Raw genomic sequence first — 27,375 nt, 5'->3', positions numbered from 1 at the left:
ATATATATAATGCATAATGAATAAGCCGCCAATATATAGTGTTGAATAATAATATTAAAAAATTGGTAAAAATTTTGTTCCCTTCAGATAATTAATAGAGTTTTTATTGTTTGCAAATCATATTTTTAATGTTGGCAACAAGGGTTTATAAAATTCATAGTCATTTTAATAATAAAATGAAAACGACAAAATGGTAAAAATAATTGTATATGGTCTTTCAGCATATTATTTTTAACTAAAAGATCATGATTTTATCTGCGATCACAATTTTGAAATCTACGATTACGATTTTTCATAAAAATCCTAGTTTCTTTGAGTGTATAACCTTCATAAAAATCCTTGTTTTTTGAGTGTAATATATTAACATTTTATTATTAAAATAAGATTTTATTGCAAAATCAAAAAAGGAGAAGAAGCGTAAGAAACCCGTAAAAACACAGAGCGCAAGGGTTTGGGCCGTTAGGCCTCGTTAAACCTCAGCATGAAGAAAAAGAGTGTTTATAAAAAAAACCTAAGCACTTCTCAAAAAAAAAAAAAAAACTAAGCAAAAGCAAGGTAAAAGATGCGAGAACAGAACATCGAGCTTCTGACTAACCATCGCCCGGGATATATTAGCATTTTATGTATGTATGGTTTCATTGACTCGTCAACGTTAAATGAGCATGATGTGTGTATTTGGTTAGTTAGAATTGGGTTTCTCTAGAATATAATGTAATATACACAATGGTAGTGTATATGTAGAGGTCCCACAAGCCAACAATTGACCAAATTTGGAGTTATTGCATTTATTACCATAAAAAATTGGGACGAAATTGATTGCAATTTGTGACACAATAATGCATGGTAAATGTTTTTCATATTTTTTTATAAGTAAGAAAAAATAAAATATGTTAAAAGAAAATTAAAAATAAAAAAGTACTAAAAATGGGCTTATTTAAGGAGTGGACAGAGAACGAATTTTTTAAGTTTCAATCTTTAAATTTGGGGTAAAAGTTATTACCATTATTGAATGGAATTTGCTGGTAAAAAAAGAGAGGTGGGAATTAAATATTTTACTTTAAAGTCATTGTGTTTGTGTCAGAAATCTTATACTAGTACTTAGTAAATTTCTGCAAGACAAAAGTTACATAAAAGAATATGTGCGCTTGTACTTAAAAGAATGATTCTATCAAAAAATATCTATAAATTTATTTTCATAGAAAAATTTAAATTGCAATTGCAGATTTGTAAAGGCTATCATCATAAACATGCCGATATAAACTAGTTACACTATTCAACAAAAAACATGTTAAAGTTGCTAATTGAAATCTCAGAAAAACACAAAAATTGAGAAAGGGCTTTCTTGCGCTGTTTTTACAACAAGCCAAACTTGTTTTATTCAACACTGCACCTTTTAATTTATTTGCAGTTTTCAGGATATACAAACAAAAACATTCTTTAAAAATTACAATGACAATAATCAAATTATCAATGACTTGATATATTGAACCAGGTTATCCATATTAGTATACGACGAACCACCTTTACTAACAGATTTTTTCACAAACTTAGCCATATTCTCTGCATTTTCCAAAAACTCATCTTTTCTCACTTCCATCAAATCCCTCACCGCCTTCTCAATAATCAATCTATCACAAGTATCTTTTATGTCCAATCCAATCTTCCAAACCTCACTCGCCAACCTACTATTAATGGTTTGATCGGCAAAATAAGGCCAACATATCATTGGCACGCCGGCTACAATGCTCTCGAGAGTTGAGTTCCATCCACTGTGTGTCAGAAACCCGCCCACCGCAGGGTGGTTGAGCACTTTTTCCTGCGGTGCCCACTCCACCAACAAACCCTTTTCTTTACTAATTTCCATTAATTCCTCCAAAACTTGATCATTTCCTTCATTCCCGATGATGGAATCCGGCCTTATCACCCACAAGAATCTCTGCGAACTGTTGAGCAAACCGTGCCAGAACTCTAACACTTGCTCTCTCGTCATAAGTGTTATGCTCCCGAAGCTCACATAGATGACAGATTTAGGCGGCTGCGCATCCAGCCACTCGATGCAGCTCTGGTCTTCCGCCCATAGATTCGCCTTGATGATCGACACATCCGCCTTCTTCTCCGTCAGTCTGGATTTAATTTGCTCATGGATTGGACCGATGGAGAAAATTCTCGGCACATGCTTCTGTATTTCTGCAACTATCGGCCCCTCGAGATCTTCACAAGTGTTAAATATGACCATTTCCTTCGCAGTTAGCCTCTCTGTTAATGCTTGAAGAATAGGGTCGTTTACATCGTCAACACGGTAATGACTCGGAAGGTCGCGTCGTCGGAGAAAACCTTCCATTCCGGGTACACTTTCAACTAATTCATCCATCGATTTTCCTGCAAAACCGTCAGAGAGTCTATAAATTTAGGGTGTGTTTGCTTTGAGGTATAAGGAATGAATAATCTTCATTTACCACCTTATACCTCGTTTGCTTTAACGTAACAAAAAATTCGGACATATGGTATAAATTTTCCCTTTTCCCTTGGGAAAGGGATAAATTTATATCTAAAGGAGGATGGAATTCTTTTATACCACCTTATTAGAAATGGATAAATATATTATCATTCAAATAAAACAAGATACAAAAAATATGATCCTCATTTTAAGTGATAAATTTATAACTCATTTTATTATCCTGCCATTTAGAGGGATATATAAATAGGTCAGCCAATTTAAAGATCACGCAACCGAGTATTCGAACCCAAGACACATTAACTTCCTATCGCTAGGCCAACACACTGCACGTACACAACCTTGATAAGGTCTTTGTAACTGACCTCGGAAAGGAATATCTTGAGCTTGAAGCAGCTGAGGAAAGCAAAAATGAGACCAGGAGAAGGAGGCACTAGCAGTATGGAAGAGGATGAGCGGAAGCTGATGCTCTCTAGCAAAGTCGGGGGCGAAGCTCATAGCATCTGCAACGAAGCAAGTCACGCGTCTACGGGCGGCGCCGCCCAAGAAATTCTCCTGGACCATCATTTTCTTGAAGAGCGGCACCGTGACTTTTTCCATGGAGAACATGAGGTCATTGACTCGCTCCCCGGCGCGGGGGTGGTCGTCAGGTAGGCCGTCGGGGAGAGCCCGGAACTCGAACCCCGGGTAGCGGGCGAAGGCGGTGACGGCGGTGGTGTGCTCGAGGAGGCGGCGGTGGTTGAAGTCGGAGATGATGAAGGTGACGTGGAAGTCGAATAAGCAGAAGAGATGCGCGAGATTGAGCATGGAGTTGAGATGCGCCTGCAATGGATAAGGGAAAATCAGCACGTGCGGCGGGAGATCTTGTCCTTGTTCACACCTCATCTTCGCCTTATTCAATACACTTACTATTTCTGTAAATTCTGCTCTTGTTTCTGAGTATTGCAGAGTACTGCAATTTATAGATAGATGAATGAATTTGAGGCACAAACTTGTCCAAATAGATTACGTTTCATTTTTTATGTTTACAACATTAGTCACTTTTGTCACAACAATAGCATTTGCACTTCCATTTATACATGTGCATTCCACAAACGTCACTTACAATAATATTCACCACTATCAACTTCTCCCTCCGTCCCACTCCAAATGTCTCATTTTCTATTTTGAGTTGTCCCACTCTAAATGTCTCATTTTATTTTTTGGCAATACACTCTTTTTTTCTATACTTAATATTTAAATAATTTTCACCAATTCACTTTATCTACTTTATACTCACTTTATCTACTTTGTACACATTTTTTTAATTTTTTTGTCCAAAAGAAATGAGACATTTGAAGCGGGACGGAGGGAGTAATATATATCCATCACTTTCTTAAAATATGTGTCGTCCATAAAATGTAAATATAACAATTTGTGATTAAATACAATAACTATAGGATAGATAATCACATGGACAAATTCGCTCCTACAAATAACCCGAATGCCTCATCGTCGAAAATCTATAATATATTTAAAATGCAACTTTCAATTTGAAAACATAAATAAATTCATCTTAATATTAAATGACAATGTTATGATTATTATAAAATTGAAGATTTGTTTATATAATATTTTTTATCTTTTTTATTTTCTACTTTTTTCTATTTAAAATTGTGAAATTCAGCTAATTATAAAATATTAATACGCATATATATCAAATTAAAGATCATGATAATAAATTTAATTTTATGTATTTTATGTAAATATTAAATTTAAACTATAAAATTTATATTTATTTAAAGATTGAAACTTAAAAAATTAATTCTCTGTCCACTCCTTAAATAAGCCCATTTTTAGTACTTTTTTATTTTTAATTTTCTTTTAACATGTTTTATTTTTCTTACTTATAAAAAAAATGAAAAACATTTACCATGCATTATTGTGTCATAAATTGCAATCAATTTCGTCCCAATGTCTTATGGCAATAAATGCAATATTTTTTACCCCAAATTTGGTCAACAATGGTTGGTTACATACTTAATTTATTTATTTATTTATTTTACCATTTTTGTAGTTTTCGCGTTGTCATTTTTATTAATGACTAGGAATTTTATAAACCCTTGTTGCAAACATTTAAAACATGATTTGTAAACATTAAAAATTTAGTAAAAATATAGAGAGTGTCCTAAGCCTAAATCCACCTAATTGATGCCTTGGTCCTCATCTCTGAATTTGCCTGAGTTGTCAAATTCACGCCGTAGTAGCCATGCCCACGCCGCCGTCTTCTTTTCACACAATCGATAGTCGTTAAGCATTATTCATCCTCAACGACTATCGATTATTGAGGGGAAACTTTTGAAGCTTAAGAAATATTATTACCTTAATATTTATTAAAATATAAGATATTTAATATGTGAACTAGGAATTTATATATATATATAAGGTGCGGTTATTGTCAGAACCACACTTATCGTGAGAACATAAGAACCATTAAAATCAATGCATCTACTATATAAATTAATGCATTCGCTATTAAATTTAATACATCCGAAAATAATAAAATTTTTGCTCCCTTCAGGATTCGAACCCAGGATCTGCATTCATCCACCAAGATGATGCATCTACCGTAGATCTTGATGATCGAATGGTTTAAAATGGTTCTCTGTTCTAATTTTATTTAGCGGTTCTTATTTGAACCTCTCCCTATATATATATATATATAGGGTGGAGTTCTATGGAGACCACCTACTTAGATGGAGAATAGATATATATATATATATATATATATATATATATAGGGAAGGGCTAAAATAAGAGCATTTCTTAAAATATAAAATAAGAATCATTTTCAGCCCTTAGATCATCAAGATCTACGGTTGATTCGCAATCCTGTTGGATGGATTTATGGCCCTGGGTTCGAATCCCAGAGGTAGCAAAAATTTATTTTTCACAATTCATACCTTTATACAGCGAATTCATACATGTTCTACATAAAATTCATACATTAAGAATTGCTCTTATTTCTTATTTTAAAATGTGCTCTCACGGTATATATATATATATATATATATATATATATATATATATATATATATATATATATATATATATATATATAAGAATCATTTTCAGCCCTTAGATATAAAATAAGAGCATTTGTTAAGATATAAAATAAGAATCATTTTCAGCCCTTAGATCATCAAGATCTACGGTTGATTAGTAATCATGTAGGATAGATTTATGATCCTGAGTTCGAATACCAAATGTAGCAAAAATTTATTTTTCACAATTCGTACCTTTATACAGCGAATTCATACGTATTGTACATAAAATTCATACATTAAAAATTGCTCTTATTTATCTTATTTTAAAATGTGCTCTCATGGTAGCCCACCCCTATATATATGTATATATTCAACAAGAACACAATTATTTGCAAAGTACGTAGTCTTAATCTTGTCCATTGATTTAGTGTGATCTGACGGTTATGATTGAGAGTGAGTATATGCGTCCATTTTTCTGCAAAAGGTTATCTTTGTATTTTCATAGTTTTTGTAACCGTAGCCTACCATAATTAAATCAAATCATATCTTTTTCTCTTATGGTAGATTTGTTCAGCAGATATAATCTATTTGGACAAATTTGTGCCTCAAATTCATTCATCTACAAATTGCAATACCCTGCAATATTCAGAAACAAGAAGAAAAGTATTTAGCAAGATTTGAATAGACGAAGATGAGGTGTGAACAAGGACAAGATCTCCCGCCGCACGTGTTGATTATGCCGTATCCATCTCTGGGCCATCTCAACCCCATGCTCAATCTCGCGCATCTCTTCTGCTTATCCGACTTCCACGTCACCTTCATCATCTCCGACTTCAACCACCGCCGCCTCCTCGAGCACACCACCGTCCTCGATGCCTTCGCCCGCTACCCGGGGTTCGAGTTCCGGGCTCTCCCCGACGGCCTCCCCGACGACCACCCCCGCGCCGGGGAGAGAACCATGGAGATCATATTCTCCATCGAAAAAGTCACGGTGCCGCTCTTCAAGAAAATGATGGTCCACGAGAATTTCTTGGGCGGCGCCGCCCGTAGACGCGTGACTTGCTTGGTTACAGATGCTATGAGCTTCGCCCCCGAGTTTGCTAGAGAGCATCAGCTTCCGCTCATCCTCTTCCAAACTGGTAGCGCCGCCTACTCCTGGTCTCATTTTTGCTTTCCTCAGCTGCTTCAAGCTCAAGAAATTCCTTTCCGAGGTCAGTTCAGTCCACAAAGATTGTGCGTCTATTACTATTTTCGTCCGTTCACAAAGATGGTTTGTTTTCATTTTTTTGGAAATTCCACCTTATATATATTTTAAACCTTCATACTCAATATTTACAAAATACAAACATTTTAATTTTACAATTTGATGGGCTTAATACTAATCTTTGTGGAGCCTTCAACACTAAATCATACGGGCTTAGTAAAATCCGTATCCTCCACTCCACCGCATATTCTTTGTAGACGGGGGGAGTATTTTCACATTTATGAGAAATTGGGAGTCCTTTTTACTCCTTTTCCACACACTATCGAAAATGGGTTAATAGAATATGATAAAATTTGCAACCAAAAAATATTATTAAGTGGTCGTTTGGTTCGAGTAGAGGAATGGAAAGGGAATGGAATCAAATAAAAGAGTGGAATGGTAACAATAAGCATTACTTTTATTGATTGTTTGGTTTAACAATAGAAATGAATCATTAGTAAGGAATTTTCTTTTTTTTTTGTTTTCTCTGAATTTTGAGGGGTAACAAATTGGGTGATTGGATTACCCCCAAATAAGGGTAATGGTTACCTTATTATTCAAACCAAACAATAAGTAATGGATTCAATTAATTGATTCCCTTTCCAACCTCCAAAAACACTAAACCAAACATGGGCTAAATCTATAATCTCTTTGACGGTTTTGCAGGAGAAATGGATGAATTAGTTAAAAGTGTATCAGGAATGGAAGGTTTTCTCCGGCGGCGTGACCTGCCGAGTCATTACCGTGTTGACGATGTAAACGACCCTATTCTTCAAGGAGTAATAGAGCGACTAACCGTGAAAGAAGCGAACATATTTAACACTTGTGAAGATCTCGAGGGGCCGATAGTTGCAGAGATACTGAAGCATGTGCCGAGAATTTTCTCCATCGGTCCAATCCACGAGCAAATTAAATCCAGACTGACGGAGAAGAAGGCGGATGTGTCTATCATCAAGGCGAATCTATGGGCGGAAGACCAAAGTTGCATCGAGTGGCTGGATGCGCAGCCGCCTAAATCCGTCATCTATGTGAGCTTCGGGAGCATAACACTTATGACGAGAGAGCAAGTGTTAGAGTTCTGGCACGGCTTGCTCAACAGTTCGCAGAGATTCTTGTGGGTGATAAGGCCGGATTCCATCATCGGCAATGAAGGAAATGATCAAGTTTTGGAGGAATTAATGGAAAGTAGTAAAGAAAAGGGTTTGTTGGTGGAGTGGGCACCGCAGGAAAAGGTGCTTAACCACCCTGCGGTGGGCGGGTTCCTGACACACAGTGGATGGAACTCGACTCTTGAGAGCATCACGACGGGCACACCAATGATATGTTGGCCTTATTTTGCCGATCAAACCATTAATAGTAGGTTGGTGAGTGAGGTTTGGAAGATTGGATTGGACATCAAAGATACTTGTGATAGATTGATTATTGAGAATGCAGTGAGGGATTTGATGGAAGTTAGAAAAGAAGAGTTTTTGAAAAAGGCAAAGAATATGGCTAAACTTGTCAAAAAATCTGTTAGTAAAGGTGGTTCGTCGTATACTAATATGGATGACCTGCTTCAGTTTATCAAGTCATTGATAATTTGATTATTGTCATTGTAATTTTTAAAGAATATTTTTGTTTGTATATCCTGAAAACTTCAAATAAATTAAAAGGTGCAGTGTTGAATAAATGGCCTAATTGAACATAAAATGCAATCCCCCTGTTTCTTCCCTGTTCCAATTTTTTTTAGGGAATTCCATGTTTTAATTACTTTAAATAACTAACTTTGCATTACTCGTCTAAAAGATTTATGATTCATGATCTATTAAAATACACTACAAAGCGATCTAATTTTCCATTAGGTCAAATATAAATCAAGTTATCAATGACTTAATATACTCAATTAGAGCATCCAAATTCCTATACGATGAACCTCCTCTTTCCACAGCCTTCTTAGCCATTTTAGCCATACCATCTGCCCTTTCCAAGAACTCATCTTTCCTCACTATCATAATCTCTCTAATCGCCTCCTCGATAATCAATCTATCACAACTATCTTTAATATCAATACCAATCTTCCAAACCTCGCCCACGAACCTACTATTAATAGTTTGGTCCCCGAAATAAGGCCAGCAGATCATCGGCACGCCAGCGACAATGCTCTCGAGAGTCGAGTTCCATCCACTGTGCGTCAAGAACCCACCCACCGCAGGGTGGTTGAGCACCTCCTCCTGCGGGGCCCACTTCACAAAGTAACCCTTTTCATTAGTACCCTCCGGCAGCTCGGCCGGAACTCGATCGTCTCCATCTTTTCCGGTGACGGAATCCTGGCGCATCACCCACAAGAATCTCTGCGAGCTATTCACCAAACCATGCCAGAACTCCATCAATTGCTCTCTCGTCACAACTGTTATGCTCCCAAAGCTCACATAGATCACCGATCTCCGAGGCTGAGCGTTAAGCCAATCTATGCAGCTCCGATCCTCCGCCCAGAAATTGCCTGCAACAATTGACGCCTTGGATTTCTTTTCCATGAGCCTCGACTTCTGCTGCTCGTGGATTGGACCGATAGTGAAGATTCTTGGCAATTTCTCGAGCATGAGTGATACAATCGGCCCCTCCAAATCATCGAAAGTGTTGAAGATGACTGCTTGTGCTCGTACGATTTGCCTCGTCGCCGCTGCTAAGCTCTGCAGAAGCGGGTCGTTTACGTCGTCGGTGCGGAAGAAGCCCGGCAGGTCGCGGCGGCGGAGGAATCCTTCCATTCCTGGTATGCCTTTCACTAATCCATCCATCGACTTGTCTGCATAATATATTCAAGGCAAGAACGGTTCAAACGACTTCAGATTGGTTAAAATAGTACTTTCTTCGTCTCATTATTAACAATTTGTTACTTTTGAACATAATGTACAAATTGGTTAAAAATAGTATGCTATTGTCGGTAAACGTATTTTCGCGAGTTAAGTTTTGTCATTTATAGAATGAGCCACTTATAATTGGAAGATTCGAAATAAAAAGTGATTCACTAATAATCGAACTTGAGGGCATAAAAATATGAACTATTTTCATTATTTATTGGTTAAATGAATTTGAAATTCAAAATTTATTATTCTTCACAACAAATGTATTTCCACCGTCCCTCGAGTTTGTTCTAAAGGCAACATCACAAATTTTAATAAAAGCTAGTAAAAAGTTATTCGATGGTAAAATCATTTTATAAAATAGTGTTTAATAAAAGTTGTAATTATAAAGTTGCTAGTGAGGTCCATAATATATTCAAAGAAAGCTATTCAAACAAGTTTAGAAACATATAGTACAGTATAGTAGTATAAAATTAAGGGCTCGTTTGGTTTTCAGTAAAGGATTATGTAGGATAATTTGTAACCAAGATATTTAGCGTGGATAATGATAGATTATTAATACTGAGTTGATGTTTGCTATCATAGCTAAATACAGAATATTCGGGTTTAAGTTAATCCTAGGGGGAGGTGGTATTATTAATCCTAAGAAATCTGGATTAATAATACTGGGTCGTGGGATTAAACCGGGTCATCCGCATTATTAATAAATAATAAACACTAGACTGATCTGTACTAAATTAGCTAATACAGTGTATTAGCCAATATCAAACACGTTATAATAGTCTTCCTTCGTCCCATTTTTAATGATTCATTACTTTTGAACATAATATATAAATTGGTTAAAAATAATACGATACATGTATTTTCACATGTTAATTTTTATCATTTATAGAATGAGTCACTCATAATGGGACCGCCGAAATAAAAAGTGATTCACTAATATTGGGACTTGAGGGCATACAAAATAGGAACTATTTTCAATACTTATTTGTCAAACGAATTCAAAGTTCAGAATTTATTATTTTTCACCACGAATGCACTCGATCCATTCGTCCCTCAAAAATTTGTCCTAAGAGAAACGTTACAAATTTTAATAAATTAAAGCTGATAAAAAGTTGTTAGTGGAGACATGTATAAAATTAGAAAATAAATACATTGGATCATTGGGGCAGATTTCTTGGGCACAAAAGGAGTATAATGTTTCAAAATTAACTTATTTCGCAACGAAAATCGAATTAGCTTCTACGAAAAGTGATAATGATCAATGAGTATTAGATTACCTTTGATGGGAATTTCTTGAGCTTGAATGAGATGATCGACATGAAAATAAGCCCACAAGTAGGAGGCACTAGGAGTTCGGAAATAGATCAAGGGAAGGCCGTTCTCCTCCGCGAAGTCAGCGGCGAAGCCGTGAAAGCCGTCGGCGACGAAGCACGTGGCCGGCCTACGGTGGGGGGAAGCGAGGAAGTCTTCCTCGGCCATCATTTTCTTGAAATTTGGGATCATGTGGTTTGCGACGGCGGGGACGATATCGGCGACTCTCGCGCCGCTGCGGGGGTGATCGTCGGGGAGGCCGTCGGGGATGCTCCGGAACTGGAAGCCGGGATAGGCGGCGAAGGTGGCGGGGACGGAGGTGTTCTTGAGGAGGAGGCGGTGGCTGAATTCCGACACGACGAAGGTGACGTGGAAGTCGGTTAAGCAGAAGAGATGAGCGAGATTGAGCATGCAATTCATGTGGCCCTGCGCCGGAAATGGGAAAATCACCACGTGCGGCGGCAGCTCCTCTTCTAAGTCGGAACTCATCTTTTTGCTATTTTGGTTTAGTCATATTCTTGCAATATGATTTTGTGCACTTATAGATGTAATGATATGTCGATAGGTCTAGTTCAAGTGGTAAAATTGAGGCACTCAAAAACTCTCATTTGTGAGAAGTCTTAGGTTCAATTGTCTGTGTGCGGGTAGTTTTTCCATTTGTTCAATTTTTTTACTTTTGTGTGGGTAGTGTTCCGTCTGCGTGCGATTATTGTTTCACCTTCGTGTGAAGTAGAGGTCACGTCTGTGTGGGAGTTGCTGATTTATTTATATATTAGATGCCTATTGTAATTTAAAAGAAAAAATAGATGCAAAGATATGAACCATTGCAAATAAACGAGAATAGTGATGGGATTGGATTTTATTAATTGGAAATTTGGAATAATGTGGCATTCCATGTGACTGTGTCGGTCAAATGTGAGCGCTAAAGAAGAAAGCAAAGGCCAAGTTAGAAATTGATCGAATTTTTGTGGTCATTGATTACCGAAGCAAATATGTAGTTGATAGTTACTAGATCGTGATTGGTGGTAGAATTTTTTAACATTTCCAACACTGGTCGTCATGGATTACCGAAGCAAATACGCACTCCCTTCGTCCTGCTTCAGATGATCCAAAAAAATTAAGCACAAAAATTAAAAAATGTGTGATAAAAGGTATAAAGTGGTGGTGTGACAACCTAAAAAGTAATGTTCAATATCCAATTTTATTTTAAAATTTGGATTGAGTAATTTGAAATGGAACAATCCAAAATAGAAATTGGATCATTTGAAGTGAGACGAATGAGTAATTCGTTTGGATTAATTGTAGATATATTAAAAGAAGGAAAAGTTTATTACAATTATAATATGTATGGGCATATATCATCTTAGAAGTGATTTTATATAATCATACAAATTTATATACTAATATTTTGGATTGATTACCTCTAAATCCTTAAATTATAGTCACTTTTCGTTTTTTTCCTCAATCTTTGAACTTACCGTAACAACTATTGCAAATACCATATTTAATTTTAGCATAAATTAAGAGATTATTCATATGTTACTTATTACATAAAAATAACTTCATTTTTTCAAAAAATAGTAACTATAACAATTAAGCTAATTTGTAAATTTTATGAAATAATTAAAGGTTTCATTTTGTTAATATAATACTATATTTGTTCCACTAGAATAGGTTCGTTTTTTATTTTGGGATATCCCACTAGAATAGGGATAGGTTATTTTCCATTTTGAGTAAAAAAAAATGTACTTCAAATACTTAATTAGTATGGATCAGACCATACCACTTTCCCCTCAAAAGTAAGTTTGATAATCTATATCCCAAAAGAATTGAGTCTATTCTAATGGGACGGAGGGAGTACTATATTTTTTTGGTAGTACAATTATGAATATTGTATAAAATTAAATATTTTTTATTGTATTATATTTACAAATTATATATTTTTTTAATTTGGTTATATACATATATTAAAGTGAGAATTGGCATTTGTAGCCTAAAGCACATAGTTTATGACTTTTTTAGCCACCTCTTTTAAAGAATGACTTTTCTGGCCAAAATCCCCTTAAAAGACAACTGCGCCCCTAGGTCAACTGTGCACGTTGTAATTCAACTGTGTATCAGTATTGAAAAATGGCTTAATTATAGTGCTGATCCCCCGCTTCTCAAAATGGTATCAGAGCGGGTTTTTATAGAGGAATTATATAATTTTTAGTTTATTTTAATGATTAACCCATGTGGGAGGAGACTCCATTAAAAGTTTATGGATCCGGACGAGTGTCCGAGATGTGTACACTACAGGAACTCTCTCCAGAATCTGGAGATAGAAACCAGTCACTTTTTAAGTGATCTCAGGTGGAACAATCGAGTCCTCGTTACCAATATACGACGAGGAGGAGACATCGAGCTTATTCGCGATATCATCGCGAGTATCCAGTTTTATCATGAACATCTCATGATAATGTCCAGGGCCAGAGCAAGGATTGAAAGATCCATGGAGGAGGCCCATCAGTCCCACGATTGATGGAACAAAAAGACAAGGCGGGAGTAGCTTATTCGAGCTACCACAAAATCGAGCCAGACTCTTCCGACAACGTCAACTTGCGGGAGATTCAGAAAACGGTGGAATATTACGGCAACAAGCTGTATGAGCTACCGATGGAGATAAGCAGAATATCACTCAAACAAGAGGAAATCCTTACCCTCTTGCGTGATATCCAGAAAAGAATGGAGGAAATCGAAAGGCGAAAACCATGTTCCGGGAAAATTCGGAAGCAATGGTCCAACGACCCGACGAATTCCCCTATATTTGATGCAGCACCCAAGGAGTTGCAGCCGAAAGATATAATCCGAATCATGAAAGGCAAATATCATGAATAGCCTTGACAGAATCGGATTAGAAGATCTACAGGAGTTAGCAGAATCCTTTGCTAACCTCAACATGGTTGATCTAAAGATGAACCAAGGAGATGAGGTGCCCAAACCTGAGCACCAAGAAGAAAGTTCGTCAAAAAGGGGTGGGGCTTCAGATGATGCCAGCCATCACCAGCGAACCAAAAGACGCAGGCCACAGATGCGGGATACTCCTGTAGGAAAGGCCACACTTGAACCAATCCATCCCTATGGGTTGATTCTCAACCTCGATGAAGCCAGTTTCAAAGATTGGGAGGATCTCATTGACGAATGGGCTTCAGCATTGAATATCGTAGTCACCACAATTGAGTACGATAAAAAGGAGTTTGCCAAAATCTTCGAAGCTAGTTTGGCAGGAATGGCAAAACAATACTGGGATAAAATCGACATCTCAGCAAGGGAAGAATTGTTTACTAGCACAAAACCTTATGACATCATTAAGGAGGCTACTAAACAAATTAAAATCCATTTTTTGGGAATGGGTTTTTTCGAAGGATCTGCAGAAGAGAAACGCAAGAAATATCATCAGGCACTTTACAATCTAAGACTGGTGGTGCTAGAGCCAAAAGCTCTTGATGAATTTCTACGTCTGTATACCCTATATGTTCATATGGGGGTAGTTGATGATCAGACCGCCAAGGACCTCTTTTTCACAAAGTTTCCAAGTCCATGGAGGGAGATGCTCATCAACGAATACGTGTCACCAGGAGAATATCCTCTTGATAGTGCATCAAGAAGAATGTCTTATGTGCACAAAAAGTTGTCCGAATGGTGCCAGAAGGCGGCGGACCTGAGGAATCTCAAGAAATTGAGGAGGCTCAACAAGAAATCTCCATTGATATGCGATAACATCGATCTTCCAACAGAGATTGGTGCTGAGTTTCTGTATCAAAAGAAGAGGCGAAAGAAACATAGGTATCAACCCTATGAAAGAAAGTCCAGAAGGAGTTCTTGGAAGCCAAGAACTATGTGGACCAGACAAAAGGCGCGCTCCTACAAGTCAGGCCAACGGAGCGGACCATCCAGAAACCGATTCTCAAATCAAAAGAGAATCCCGGCGAGGAAAACTTTCAGGCGCACTCAAGCCAAAGCAAATGAAAGTTTCAAGGATTGCAACTGCTGGACGTGCGGTGCAAAGGGGCATATCTCTACAAATTGCCCAGACAACAAGATGAGGAAATTCGAATCCACACCGGATATCGAAGACGCCATCTACCATCAGGATTTGATACCCGTGTATCAATTCGAAAATATATCCTCTGATGAGAGTATATATGAACAAGAGGAAATCTTTAGTTCTGAAGATTCGGAGATGTCCGATGGATCAACCGGAGCCGAGTCAGACTAGAGAAGAGCACGAGGTTCACCACACCCAGCAGGAGGATCAGAATGGATTTACTAGCCATTTCCTGATTCCACAAAAAGAAGTGGTGAAGCAGCTCGTGAAAAAACTCAAGAAGGAAACCGATGAGGTTCAAACCTACCAAGGGTTTTCTAACGGGAGATTGAATCGAGTTTTAAATAGCTTGATTCCAACCAAGAGGAAGCATCATGTCTATTTTGGCGTCACAAGCCAAGAAACGGCGCTTCCAATTGAGATCACAAGCAACCAGGTGGAAATCCAGCTGGTTCCGGCCGAAGATATTAGGAAGGATCTCAGGAAAATGAAGCCAGAAGTCGCAAGTACGATGAAATGGATTCATATTGGAGCAATTCAATTGGTGCTCAAATCTTCCCTTCTCCCAGGGACAGACCAGCCAATTGACGTCGCACTTTGCGATAAAAGGGTCAGAGATGCCAGAGAATCAGTTATTGGAGCTTTTTCGGGCAATCTCTATGCCAAGAAGATTATAACCAAGTTTTACCCACAGATCGCTTATAATCTACAGGATTCATCCTTCAGCCGAGCCCTGACTCTCTATCAGGACTACAAAAAGAAGGAGTACATGACAGATGGAAACAGGCCATACTCATTGACTTATCAAGTCTCGTATGCCCTATCAAATTCCCATCATACGGAGTTATTTCTGGGAAAAGAATTTATTGAAATTCCAGAAATATTCAAAGAAGTTGCTAAGGCAGCCCCTTCAAACCGAGTTGAAATTCCCCAGAACAGGGAAATCGACATCGACGTTGGAGACAAACCGGTGCTAAGCCATACCCAGAGTCTTAGACTGGGGGCACCAAGGCTATCATTTCAAGGAAATAGGCTAACTTCAGGGCCTATATCGAGAAGTTTCTCTCATTCCTATGAGAGAAGGGCGATCCAGGAAACACCAGTCTCAGACATGAGGGTCAAATTCAAATGTCCCGAAGGATGGAGACAGGTTTCCACAAGAATTGATACAACAAGCATGGAAAACAAGTTTCCCTGCAGTATGTTGTATTATCTGGCGAATCCAGGCGACAACCGATACATCAGAACTCTAGAGGTTGGAGGTTTTGAAATTCAGACCGAAGGCCAAGCCGGACAAGAAGCAGATGTCCTAATATTAGGACGAAATTTCCTTGACAAATATAAACCCTGGTCATGGAAAGCAGGAGGAATGGAGATCACCATTGGGCGCCAAAGAGTGATGATCCAATGACAAGTCCATTCTCAATATACATCTCTGTGGGGATGTTATATGAAAAATACAAAGCAGAATATTTTGCTGCTTATGTAGATTCAGGAGCAGGAATCTGTACAGCAAAACGAGGAGTCTTTCCAACAGAAGTGGAAGAAGACCTACCTCGAATTGCAGGAAGGGATTTCTCCAAGAAAATTTTACTCTTATCAAAGGGAGTAAAACAGACGGAAATATTGATCGGCGGAGCAGGTCAAACACCTTGGTACAAGGTCAAGACTCCACCAATTTATTTCCACGATACCGGAGCAGATATATTATTCGGAAATAATTTTCTGCAAAGCTTCAAGCGGTACATACAAGACAATGAAGCCAGGAGGCTAGTGTTCACAACCAATTGTGACCACAAAATCATTGTGCAAAGGCTCAAAGGAGCTTTTCATCGCTCGATGCCAATCAACTTTCGCAGCAAGCGTGGTGATGATGGCAGACTCCGGAGACCCCAAATGAAGGATCAAAGGAGATTCGGAGAAGTTCTACTCAAATGCAGAACTGAGGGATTCCCAAATCTCTCCGAGGAGGAAATTCAAATCCTCAAAGTCTCTCTGATATCAGAAGAACAGGTGTCCATTGCCGACGTCAAAAGGAGGATCCAGAAGTGTTACCACGAGGATCCTTTGGCATGGTGGGACAAGAACCAGCTCAGAGCAACCTTGAAAGTTAAAACTGGAAAGGAGCATGAGTTCGTTAGGTTCAGACCTATCCTGATGAACACTCAAGATCAACAGGATATGAGGAGCATAATCAAGGAACACCTTGATTTGAAGCTGATCGAACCAGGAAGATCACCCTACAGCAGTCCTGGATTTCTGGTAAGAAATCATGGGGAGATCAAACGGGGAAAACCAAGATTGGTCATTAATTATAAAGGGATTAATGACATTCTTGAGTTTGACGGATATTTTATCCCGAGCAGAGAACACCTCATCAACTGCATCAGAAGTGCGAAGGTTTTCTCAAAGTTCGATTGCAAATCAGGCTTCTACCAGATTCGTATGGAGGAAGGGAGTAAGAAGTTCACAGCCTTCTCAACTCCACAAGGACATTATGTCTGGAATGTCATGCCAATGGGGCTAGCCAACGCGCCTCAGATATTCCAAAGAAAGATGGATAATCTCTTCAAATATTATTCTTCGTTTATGTTTGTTTATATTGATGACATCCTTATTGCATCAAAAAACATTCATGAACATGTCAGGCATCTGGAGATCTTTGCGGATGTTTGTCAACAAGAAGGACTGGTACTGTCTGAAAAGAAGGCAGTCATTGCTACCCAGAAGATGGAGTTTCTGGGGATCGAGATCGATGAATCTGGGATAATCCTACAAGATCATATTGTGGAAAAAGTCCAGGGATTTCCGGAGGATCTCAAAGAAAAGAAGCAGCTCCAAAGCTTTCTCGGAGTTGTTAACTTTGCAGGAATGTTTATCAAAAATCTTGCAGAATACCGGAAAGTCTTCAGTCCATTACTGAAGAAAGATGTTCCATTCATTTGGAAAGAGGAGCATCGGGAAGGAATGAAGAAGTTGAAAGAGATTTGCAAAAATCTCCCGAAGCTTTCAATACCACAAGACGAGGATGACTTAGTCCTCTATACAGATGCGAGTGATTTCTGGTGGGCAGCCGTACTCACAAAGATCACCCCTTATGGAGAAGAACCTTGCAGATACTGTAGCGGTCTTTTCTCCGACGACGAAGCTGTGCGATGGCACATCAACGAGAAAGAATTCTTTGCAGTGCGAAAGGCGTTTAAAAAATGGCCGCTTTTCTTACTTGCTAAGAAATTTGTTTTGAAAGTAGATAACACTAACGTTAAAGCTTTCTTAACAAAAAAGATTGAATCTAAGCCTGAAAAATTTAGATTGCTTAGATGGCAAGCCGAATGTCAATATTATGATTATGATATTGTCGTTTTGAAATCTGATCAGAATGTTCTTGCAGATTTCCTTACAAGGGATGGAGCTCCCTGAAGTGGAGGCCATCGAGGCAATACAGGGGCAGCTCTTTGCAAGTCTAGAGCTGCTACAACAAGAATGGCAGAAGTGTGTACTGCACACTAAACAAGCTGGAAAGATACAGGCGGCTGACGAAGCCCAAGTATCCAACCAAATCGATGTTTGCTTCATGAAGATGTTCAATCTTCAGGAAGTACTCAACAAGCCGCTTTTGCGCGTTGTCCGTGAAAATCGGGCTAAAGCAATGCTTTCCGTACAGGGCGGATTACCTGTAGCAGGGGATTCAAGTACCCCTAGCACAAGTCCTGAGAGAATGGCTTCACAGCCGGACGCTCGAGGAAAAAATGTTGTTAAGGGGTCACTCCCTGAATCAACATGTCAACCCACCACCTCTGGGGTAAAAGAGGGAGAGATCAATCTTAGGCCGATGACTGGCCAACTTAAGATTGATACTAATTTTGTTGATATTTCTCCTTCTTGGCAGATTTATCAAGACAGATGGGAGAAACTCATCACAAGAAAGGGCATTAATCCGGGAAATTGCCGGGTTGATGTTGCAGGGAGATACCCTAGGATCTGGACAACTCCAGGAGCTAATCCAGACCACATCAAGGAATGGTATGAGTTTGGGGCTTTGGCCTCAGTTTATACCACTGCTCCAGCCTTCAACGAAATCAAGGGTCTACCCAAGTGGATCCAGAGAACGGTGTTTGAAGCCTGGGAGAACAACGAGTCCCTTAAACGGGGAGACGTTCTGGAACTGTACTTCTTCAGCGCAGCACCAGAACCCGTCGGAAAAGGAGTCTATGAAGCTTTTCATTTCATCAAGCTTCGGAGACCAGATACAGGAGCCTTGAACCGGATCAAAGTTCATGATTTTCAAGTCCCAATCGCCTCAACATTCACGGAGGATCAAATCTCCACGAGACGAGCATGGGGACTTTGGGTCTGTCTTACAGAGATGGACAAAATGAAGTCCAGGTTTAAATTCTTTCAGAGTTCAGATCTGGGAACGTTCCTGGTCAACACAATGACGGGAACAACAACTGAGTTTGCCGAAAAATCTTTCGAGAAAAAGAGGCAAACAATATGGGACAACAAGATTGCGGGGAGCAAAGAGACTCGTCGCAAATTCTGCAACATGGCTCATTCGGGCCAGTGGATCGAGAAAATCTGCGACCAATGTTCGTCGCAGAAGGAACCAGAATTCGGCAAAGGTTTCTTCCCGAAACCAGACAGAAGGAGGTTCCGGTCTGATGAACACGACAAACATCAGACTCCAAAGGGGAGGACCCTGCGGGCACCAAAAAAGTAAGGTGGCCGACAGAATCGAGTGAATCATGTGATTCACAGCAAGGAGCGCACCCACAAAAGAAACGACAAAAGTGGGTGGAAGAACAGGAGAACCACTCACCAAAAGCTTCAGGACAAAAGTGAGTGGAGAAAAAAGCAGCCGGCCCCTACCAAGCATTATCACAAGAAGATAAAACAGGGGTCCAGCACCATGTGATGCCACTAACAAAGTGTCGGCAATCAAGGCCGACAAAAGAAGGTGGATGTCATATTCAAGCAAGCTGGCCACAAGGATGGAATCCGAAGCCAACTACCAAGCAATAATAGAGGGTATCAAACCTCTATAAAACCACAAGTGCTGGAGAGAAGAAGATCATCAGAAAAATTCACAACATTTTCACAACACCACTTCCTCTCTCTAGAATTATCTTTGTATTTTTAAAATTCTTGTTTAAAAGTTTTTCAATTTTAGTTTTAGTTTCTTTTATTTTTATGTACACAAGGATTAGCTACTATGAGTAGCTAAAACAAGTTAGTCTCCTCCATTGGGGAGAATTTTATGAAATAAATTAATTATTATATAATTCCTCTATAAACACTTTGTTTTTGTCCAACTATTCCGGGTTGAGTAAAAATATTTTCTTTTCATTTTTCAACAAAATTATTTGACGTCGAGACACAGTGAAGGAGGGAAACTGATTCCTGAAGGTGACCATTCGGCGAAAGCCGGAACACAGTGAAGGAAGAAGGTTGCAACCATCACTTGCGAGTGTGTGGTTGGACGAAGGCCGAGGAGGCAAGAAGTCCGTAAAACGCGATAAAAACTCCTGAAGGTGACCAGTCGACGAAAGGTATACTGTTGATTTATGATTTGAATTATTTTGAAGTGTTACGGAAGCATGTTGGGCCTGATTAAATGTTAAACTGTTAAAATGATTTGCTAAATGAGCTTGAATGGTATATCGGCTGGAAACTTTCCTCGTGCCCGATAGATTACTTTGTGATCTGGGTCTGGACTGTGAGACAACGCCACGTACCTTTGAGCAAAACAGTTTAATAAAATTTGGTTTAATCGTGATTTGCATGTATTAATTAAGCATGATTTCTGACGAAGGGCGGTTTGGTCATTTGATTGGCTTTTGGTTACTAAAGTCTTACTTTAAACCTTGTGGCTATATAAGTCTCTAACTATGTGAGTTTGGCTAAATGTGTCTTTTCCCCTATATTAAATATAATTGTTACCGCACATAGGACAATCTTTTTCTTTTTTTCGTAATATTGGGCTTATATTTATAAAAGCTGATAGCCCATTGCTCAGTAGCCCTAATCACAGCATTATATTGGGCTAGTTTTTATGGTTTACTAAATGTGGGCTTATAAGAAAAGCTGACAGCTCATTCTTCAATAGCTCAAATCACAGTATTCTATTGGGCTGAAGATTTAGAGGCTTAGTCTATTTTTATTTTTTTTGACTTGTTGTGAGGCTTAGTTTTAATTGAAGTTATGTCATCTTTGTTTTTTGACATGTTCCCCAAATTTATGCACAATCTTATTTTTGAACATTATTTTACACATAATTTTACCCTTATAATTTATACTCCATTCATCCCAATTTTTAATTTTTATTTGAAAATTACATAAATTTTAATAAAGTGGTTGAGGGCATTGTGAGTGGAATAAGAGTTTTAACTTTATGAAAATGTTAAAGTGATTAAGGTGTGGAGCAAGAGTTTCATCTAATTTTACTATAAAGGTGTATTTTTTTTGTTAATAAATTTATCATAAAAAATAATGAGAAATAACAAAAAAAATTCTTCATTTAAATCCCTCATTTTTTGTTCTCATTTTCTGCAAAAGAGAATTTCATCATTTATGATTCCTCATTTTTCACTTCAAGGAATGATAATATTATTACACTCAAAATGGAGGAATAATGCTATCCCTCCTTAGAAGTGAAAATGAAGAATGAGAAATAGTGAAATCCACTTTTGTAGGACGTGAGGATAAAAGGAGGCAATTTAAAGAGAGAATTTTTATCTTATGTTTGTGGGGTCATTTCCAAATAAGGAAATGTCACAATTTTTAGGGTCATCTTGATATAATAATAAGGTCACATTTTTTAGGGACGGAGTGAGTATTTTTTATGATAAATTTATCAACAAAAGATAGCACACCTTTAAACAGAAATGAATATCAAAATGTAGGACGAACTAACATGGAAAGATGAATACTAAAAATTAGGAACAAGAATGTGTACTATTTACCCGCAATTCAGTTTACATTACTACCTCTTTGCCTCAAACATCTTCCTCTCTTTACATTTTGGTCCGTCCCCAAAACATCTTCATAACTTACTTTTGTATATATTTCCACTCATTATTACTTTTACAATCTTCATTTTTTGTGAGACTGATTCTCCACCTATCTAATACACAATTAATTTTTATTAAAATTTGTGTCATCTTTTCTTAGAAAGATGTTTGAGGGACAGAAGGAATACATTTTTATGTAGGACGATTTCTCTATTATCAATAGTCTAAATAATTGTTAGTTACAACTTGTGTAGAAAATAGTGCATATTTATAGGAGATGGATGGAGTATTAGGAAAGTCCAACTCCCATTACCATTTTAGGAAAGTCCAACTCCAGATTTATTTTCCTGATTTTAATTTTCAACTTTTGGACCTTTAAAAAGAAACTAAATATTCTTCAATATCTATATAATATATAAAAGAGGAGTTTTTATCCCTCCATTTTTTTCTCTCTTCTCCCATCAATTTTTTCACTATTTTTTTTATAATTTTAATTATTTTCTAAATATCGTCAAATTTTATTTATGAAGAAATATTCAATATGTATTTTAAGTTTAAATTCGTAACAAGATAGTTAATATTGTATAAAAATCATCAAAAATGAATTCAAAACGAATATTATTAAATTTTTAAAATATGTTATTTTCTTTTCCTTTGTTAAAATTTTACAAATTTTTTATTTATGTCCGTGTATGAAAATATTTATTTTATTATTATGTGGAATACTATATAATAATGATGTGTATATTAATTTTGATAATCAATTAATTTAAAATTATTTAATAACTATAATTATCATTACACTTTATACATAGTTGAAAATTATATTTTTAAATTCGGGATTTTATTGAGTAATTGATATTTTATTTTTAAATCATATTTTGCATTTATTTATAATTTGATTATGTTTAATATTTATATTTATTTATTTAAAATGTCATTTAATTTCGATTTTATCGTGCATTGCACGATTGGACGTACTAGTTTGTTTGAAGATAGAGAAATATTCTTCAATTTTCGGTAGCATGACTAAAGTTGTTTTCTCGGGTTGTTACTCAAGTGGACCCCACGGGGGTGTGCATTTACATCCCTACCCCCAACCGCACACCCACCAAATGACAAAAAAATTGAAGACATGAATGTGAGGACACATATGTCATTTCCGCAAAAGCAGCGTCCAAAACCGTCACTGTGAAAATCGCGGTAATTCAGATTCCATTTTCGTTTTCTCCCCGTTTTTCAAAGACCCTTTTTTCAGTTACACGGCTTTCTCAGTACGCCTTCAGAGAAGACGAGACGGTTTTCCATTTCACTCGGAAAAGCTCGGGCTTTGATGGATGGAGATGTGATTGACGCGGCGGAGCGCGACGAGGGCGGCGCAATGGAGGTGGAGGTGGAGGCGGAGGATGGCGGCGGAGCCGGCGCGAAGGTCCGGGGGCCGTGGTCGGCGGCGGAGGACGCGGTTCTGACGGAGCTAGTGAATAAGTTTGGCCCGAGAAATTGGAGCATGATCGCCGCCGGAATTCCCGGGAGGTCTGGGAAGTCGTGCCGCCTCCGCTGGTGTAATCAGCTCAACCCCTACCTCAAGCGGAAGCCGTTTACTGGTAAAATTATGTTGCGCGGTCTCTGTTTCTTTTTGTTTTTTGCTGGAGAAATGGAGAGGAGTTTGTTACTATGGAATTGCTGTTTATTTCTCCTTTTATATTGTTGAGACGAAAATGAAAATTAGAAAATCCTATTTTCTGATTTGGTGTTAAATTGCATGTGATCGATGTTTAAAGCGGACCTGTGTCTGATCATATGGTAGTTTGATTTAGTTCTTTAGCTAGTAGTTTTTTATTCTGGTAGTTGCGATTAGTCGAGAGTAAGAAAATTAAGAGCTCTATTATGTTGGTTTAGAATTTTGTTTAATTCGTTAATCATTTTTTAGGTTAGGTTTGTAGCTAATAGTTGGCTTATGAATTGGCTATTCTGAGTAAAGAGAGTCCAATGTGGACTTGGTTGAAAGTTGTTTGAAGTGTTCAAATGTGGTGTATGAGTTTGTTGTTTTTGTTCTCCTACGAATGATGATCCCAGCTCTTCATGGTCAAATGCAAAGAAAATGTTAAAACGAATTAGTTGAAGAACTGAGCTGGATCAAAACCATCCAAAAGCTCCTTTTCTGATTGGAAATGTCTCAATTTTCTTCTAATTTTCTGGCCAGTGTGTTTCTGTATATGTTTTGTTGGTAACTCTTCATAAATATGTCATTGTGATCTTGAGAGCAAGGTTTAATCAACCAATTAATAACTAGTGTATGAGATCATATAATTTGCATATTGTGAATAATGAGAAAATGGAGAGAAGTAGTAACTTATGTTATCCAGAGTTGTCGACTTTATAATCCAAAAACCATTGTGTTTTAAGTTTGATTATCATAAATCCAAAAAAGTTCTTGCCAAGCAATTCTTGTGAAATTTTGGCACTATGTATAAGCTCTCTTCCATACTTGGAGTCTTAGAAATGGCTTCAGCTATCTATTTGACTATTTGACAGTCATAAAAGGCAACATCGATTACTGATAAGCTAGGGTCCTTCTTGGAGAGTTATAGGAGTGCTCCCTAACTCTTTTCTACAATTGTAAGCAAAAAACAAGAAGGTACTGATTTGCTGTAGCTTTGCCAAGGGATATGCAAAGTGTATCCTTTGTTTCTAGGTCGATTATATCCTTACTACCAAACTTTAACGCTCTCACCATTGAGCTTTGTTGCATTCCATGCTGATGAAGAAGTTTCCTAAATGCTCCATCTTCAACAAATACCATCTGGACCCAGTTCATAACATTACCTTTTCTTGTCTTATTAAATGATCTCATAAGTTACTTTTATTGTTTATAGTTTCACAAATAAAGTGCGCTTCCTGAATCAAACTGTGTAATTTCTCAATGATTTTGATCTTTAGTATATTCTGGTTCTATTTCGGATGAAGTGCTTTTGCTATGTTTTCAACTTGTGTGTGGGGGAGTTACTTGTTGGGAACCAGTTGGTGGACCTCGTAATTACTTTATGATCTTGTGCCTCGTGCTGTAATTTTTCCATAAAGTTAGAGATGTTCTTCTTTGTGAGGTGTTCTAACCGGGATAGATTATTAGTATGTGATACTTTTTGTGGAGTCTTATTAAGTTTAATATCTGCAGATGAAGAAGATCGTACAATTATAGAAGCACATAAAGTACATGGAAATAAATGGGCATCGATTGCGAAACTTCTTCCTGGGAGAACAGACAATGCTATTAAAAACCACTGGAATTCTACTTTAAGGCGTATGCATTTGAAATCAAAACCAGATTCTAGCCAGAATTGCACTACAGAGTTCATGAGGGCATCATCTGATGCAACTTCTTCAGGTCCAGCTCTCACCTTATTCAATCCCTCAGATGAAATGGACATCCGGTCGATGGAAAATCAACCAAAGCAATCAGAAGACGAAGCTGAGACCGCTACAAACTGTTCTCTCAAACAACCACCGCCATTTTTATCGAATGGAGCCTTTAAGTCATTGAGATGCTCAGAAACAGTGGAGTCATCAATGATGGACAACGAACCAAAACAGTTGAAAGACGTGGCTCAAACTGCGAAAAGCTCTTGTGTTGGACACAATCCATCCATTGCTGAAGCAATCTCTCACTCTGCTGAAGGGAACCATCTAAAGGACTCGGATCCTGTTCAAAAAGTTGGGGCATTCACTGTCTGCAATTCGTCTGGCCTCGAGCCTACATTCTCAAGGACAGTCCCAGTGCACGGGCCACTGCCAGAATACGGAATATTGAAGTTTCTCGATAGCAAGTTTGATGAACCTTTGATTCCACTGCAATGTGGCCATTGCTGCTGCGAAGCATCTTCAAGAGAGCATTCGCCTCGCCACAACTCATTGCTGGGGCCAGAATTCATGGACTATGAAGAGTTTTCGGAATTTTCAAGTCCTAACTTGGCATCACTTGCTACTGATCTGTCCAATATCGCCTCGATAAGAAGAGGTCTCGAGAAAGCTGGAGAGGTATGTCCTCTTGCCAATGACCAATTAGCGAATTACGGAACCTCTCTATGCGCGTGAACGAAGAAGAGAACATGGAAGTTGATCGTCACATTTTCTAGGGGAGAAATCTATGTTGTGGAATGACGATGAAGAATTTGTTGTTCTGGCATAGAACTCTTAACACCTTTTTGAAGAAAATTACTATAAAAGCTAGAATGTGTAAAGTGGCTCTTTTGTCGTTGTCGTATAATATTATTATCAAGAAGTTTTGCTTATTAGTTATATTAGTAAGCAATTGATAGTTTCTTCAGAAATGGGTCTGCAATTCTATTTCTGTTATTCTAACAAGACTGTTGCTAAATACGTACGTTAATGGGAAACACTAGATTTCTGTTTTTTTTTTAGAAAGGAAACACTAGATTTCTTTTAACTCCATATTTATATATAAATCATAATTATGGCTAAACATTGGTTTTTTTATTTAATATATACTTGAAATAATTGAACTTCGACAAATATAGGGTGCTTGTATTATTATTATTATTTGGGGATGGGAGAGCAGCAGTGTGGAACTAGGGATGTCTCATTTTTTTTGAAACACCACACAACAATATAATACAACAACAAAACATCACCATCTAAAGTGGGAAAATATCGCAACAAAATATCACCACCCCTAAAGTGGGAAAACATCGCCGCCAAGCGAGATTGAACCCAAGACCTCTCACAACAAAATATCACCACCCCTAAAGTGGGAAAACATCGCCGCCAAGCGAGATTGAACCCAAAATCTCTCACGAAGAGGAATCTTTGGGTGCCTCAACTTTGCCACTAGAGCAAGGTCTCATCGGCGGGATGTCTCATTTTTATACCCATGACTTTTGACATATTTTATAAAATCAACGACAACATGAAAAGTAAAATGAAAAATGTAGTTAAAAAAAACAATATAGTACTTGATATATTTGTGGGTGATTGTTGTGTTTGGGCTTTGAAATTTAGAGGCCTCCAAATTTGACTGTGGTCGTTGAGATTTCAAAGATCGAATTTTCAAATTGTACCAACTCAAAAGCCCTTTTCTTATATATAAACTACGTAGATAAATAAATAAAAAATTAAAGACCGCGCCACGATAAACTCGAATTCAAAATTTCAGATTTGGCCATTAACGATTTACCACTAAATTAACACATACCAATTAAAAGCCCTTGTTATTTCTTTATTATATTGATTGTCGCCTATTAGAAAATTAGGCCTACCACTGATGATCTTCTATCTTTTCTTCGTCACTAAGTAATATTTGGAATTTGAAGTCTGTATAAAAGCTATTGAAACTTTAATTTCGTGTAACAAAAAGCTATATATACTGAAATTTCCATATTTGCA

General features: G+C 37.7%; 4 protein-coding genes across 4 annotated transcripts; 2 read left to right on the top strand and 2 right to left on the bottom strand.

The window, feature by feature from the left end:
• Positions 1–1,256: 1,256 nt before the first annotated feature.
• On the bottom strand, positions 1,257–3,486 carry LOC131005909 (7-deoxyloganetic acid glucosyl transferase-like). The gene is made up of 2 exons (XM_057933029.1): positions 2,821–3,486; positions 1,257–2,379 (listed from the first exon to the last, which is right to left on the bottom strand). Exons 1-2 carry the CDS (start codon positions 3,338–3,340, stop codon positions 1,460–1,462), a joined length of 1,440 nt encoding a protein of 479 aa, XP_057789012.1. The 5' UTR covers positions 3,341–3,486; the 3' UTR covers positions 1,257–1,459.
• A 2,581-nt stretch (positions 3,487–6,067) lies between these two features.
• Positions 6,068–8,393, top strand: LOC131005914 (7-deoxyloganetic acid glucosyl transferase-like). The gene is made up of 2 exons (XM_057933034.1): positions 6,068–6,692; positions 7,391–8,393. Exons 1-2 carry the CDS (start codon positions 6,173–6,175, stop codon positions 8,305–8,307), a joined length of 1,437 nt encoding a protein of 478 aa, XP_057789017.1. The 5' UTR covers positions 6,068–6,172; the 3' UTR covers positions 8,308–8,393.
• A 108-nt stretch (positions 8,394–8,501) lies between these two features.
• LOC131005904 (7-deoxyloganetic acid glucosyl transferase-like) lies at positions 8,502–11,498 on the bottom strand. Its single transcript, XM_057933024.1, has 2 exons — positions 10,845–11,498; positions 8,502–9,506 (listed from the first exon to the last, which is right to left on the bottom strand). The coding sequence occupies exons 1-2, from the start codon at positions 11,365–11,367 to the stop codon at positions 8,578–8,580; spliced, it is 1,452 nt and encodes a 483-aa protein (XP_057789007.1). The 5' UTR covers positions 11,368–11,498; the 3' UTR covers positions 8,502–8,577.
• An 11,660-nt stretch (positions 11,499–23,158) lies between these two features.
• LOC131005929 (transcription factor MYB1-like) lies at positions 23,159–26,290 on the top strand. Its single transcript, XM_057933050.1, has 2 exons — positions 23,159–23,579; positions 25,151–26,290. Exons 1-2 carry the CDS (start codon positions 23,309–23,311, stop codon positions 26,065–26,067), a joined length of 1,188 nt encoding a protein of 395 aa, XP_057789033.1. The 5' UTR covers positions 23,159–23,308; the 3' UTR covers positions 26,068–26,290.
• The last annotated feature ends 1,085 nt before the right edge of the window (positions 26,291–27,375 follow it).

This window comes from Salvia miltiorrhiza, chromosome 1, assembly GCF_028751815.1.
Source record: "Salvia miltiorrhiza cultivar Shanhuang (shh) chromosome 1, IMPLAD_Smil_shh, whole genome shotgun sequence".
NCBI classification, from domain to species: domain Eukaryota; kingdom Viridiplantae; phylum Streptophyta; class Magnoliopsida; order Lamiales; family Lamiaceae; genus Salvia; species Salvia miltiorrhiza.
This window is presented reverse-complemented; position numbering and strand designations above follow the sequence as displayed.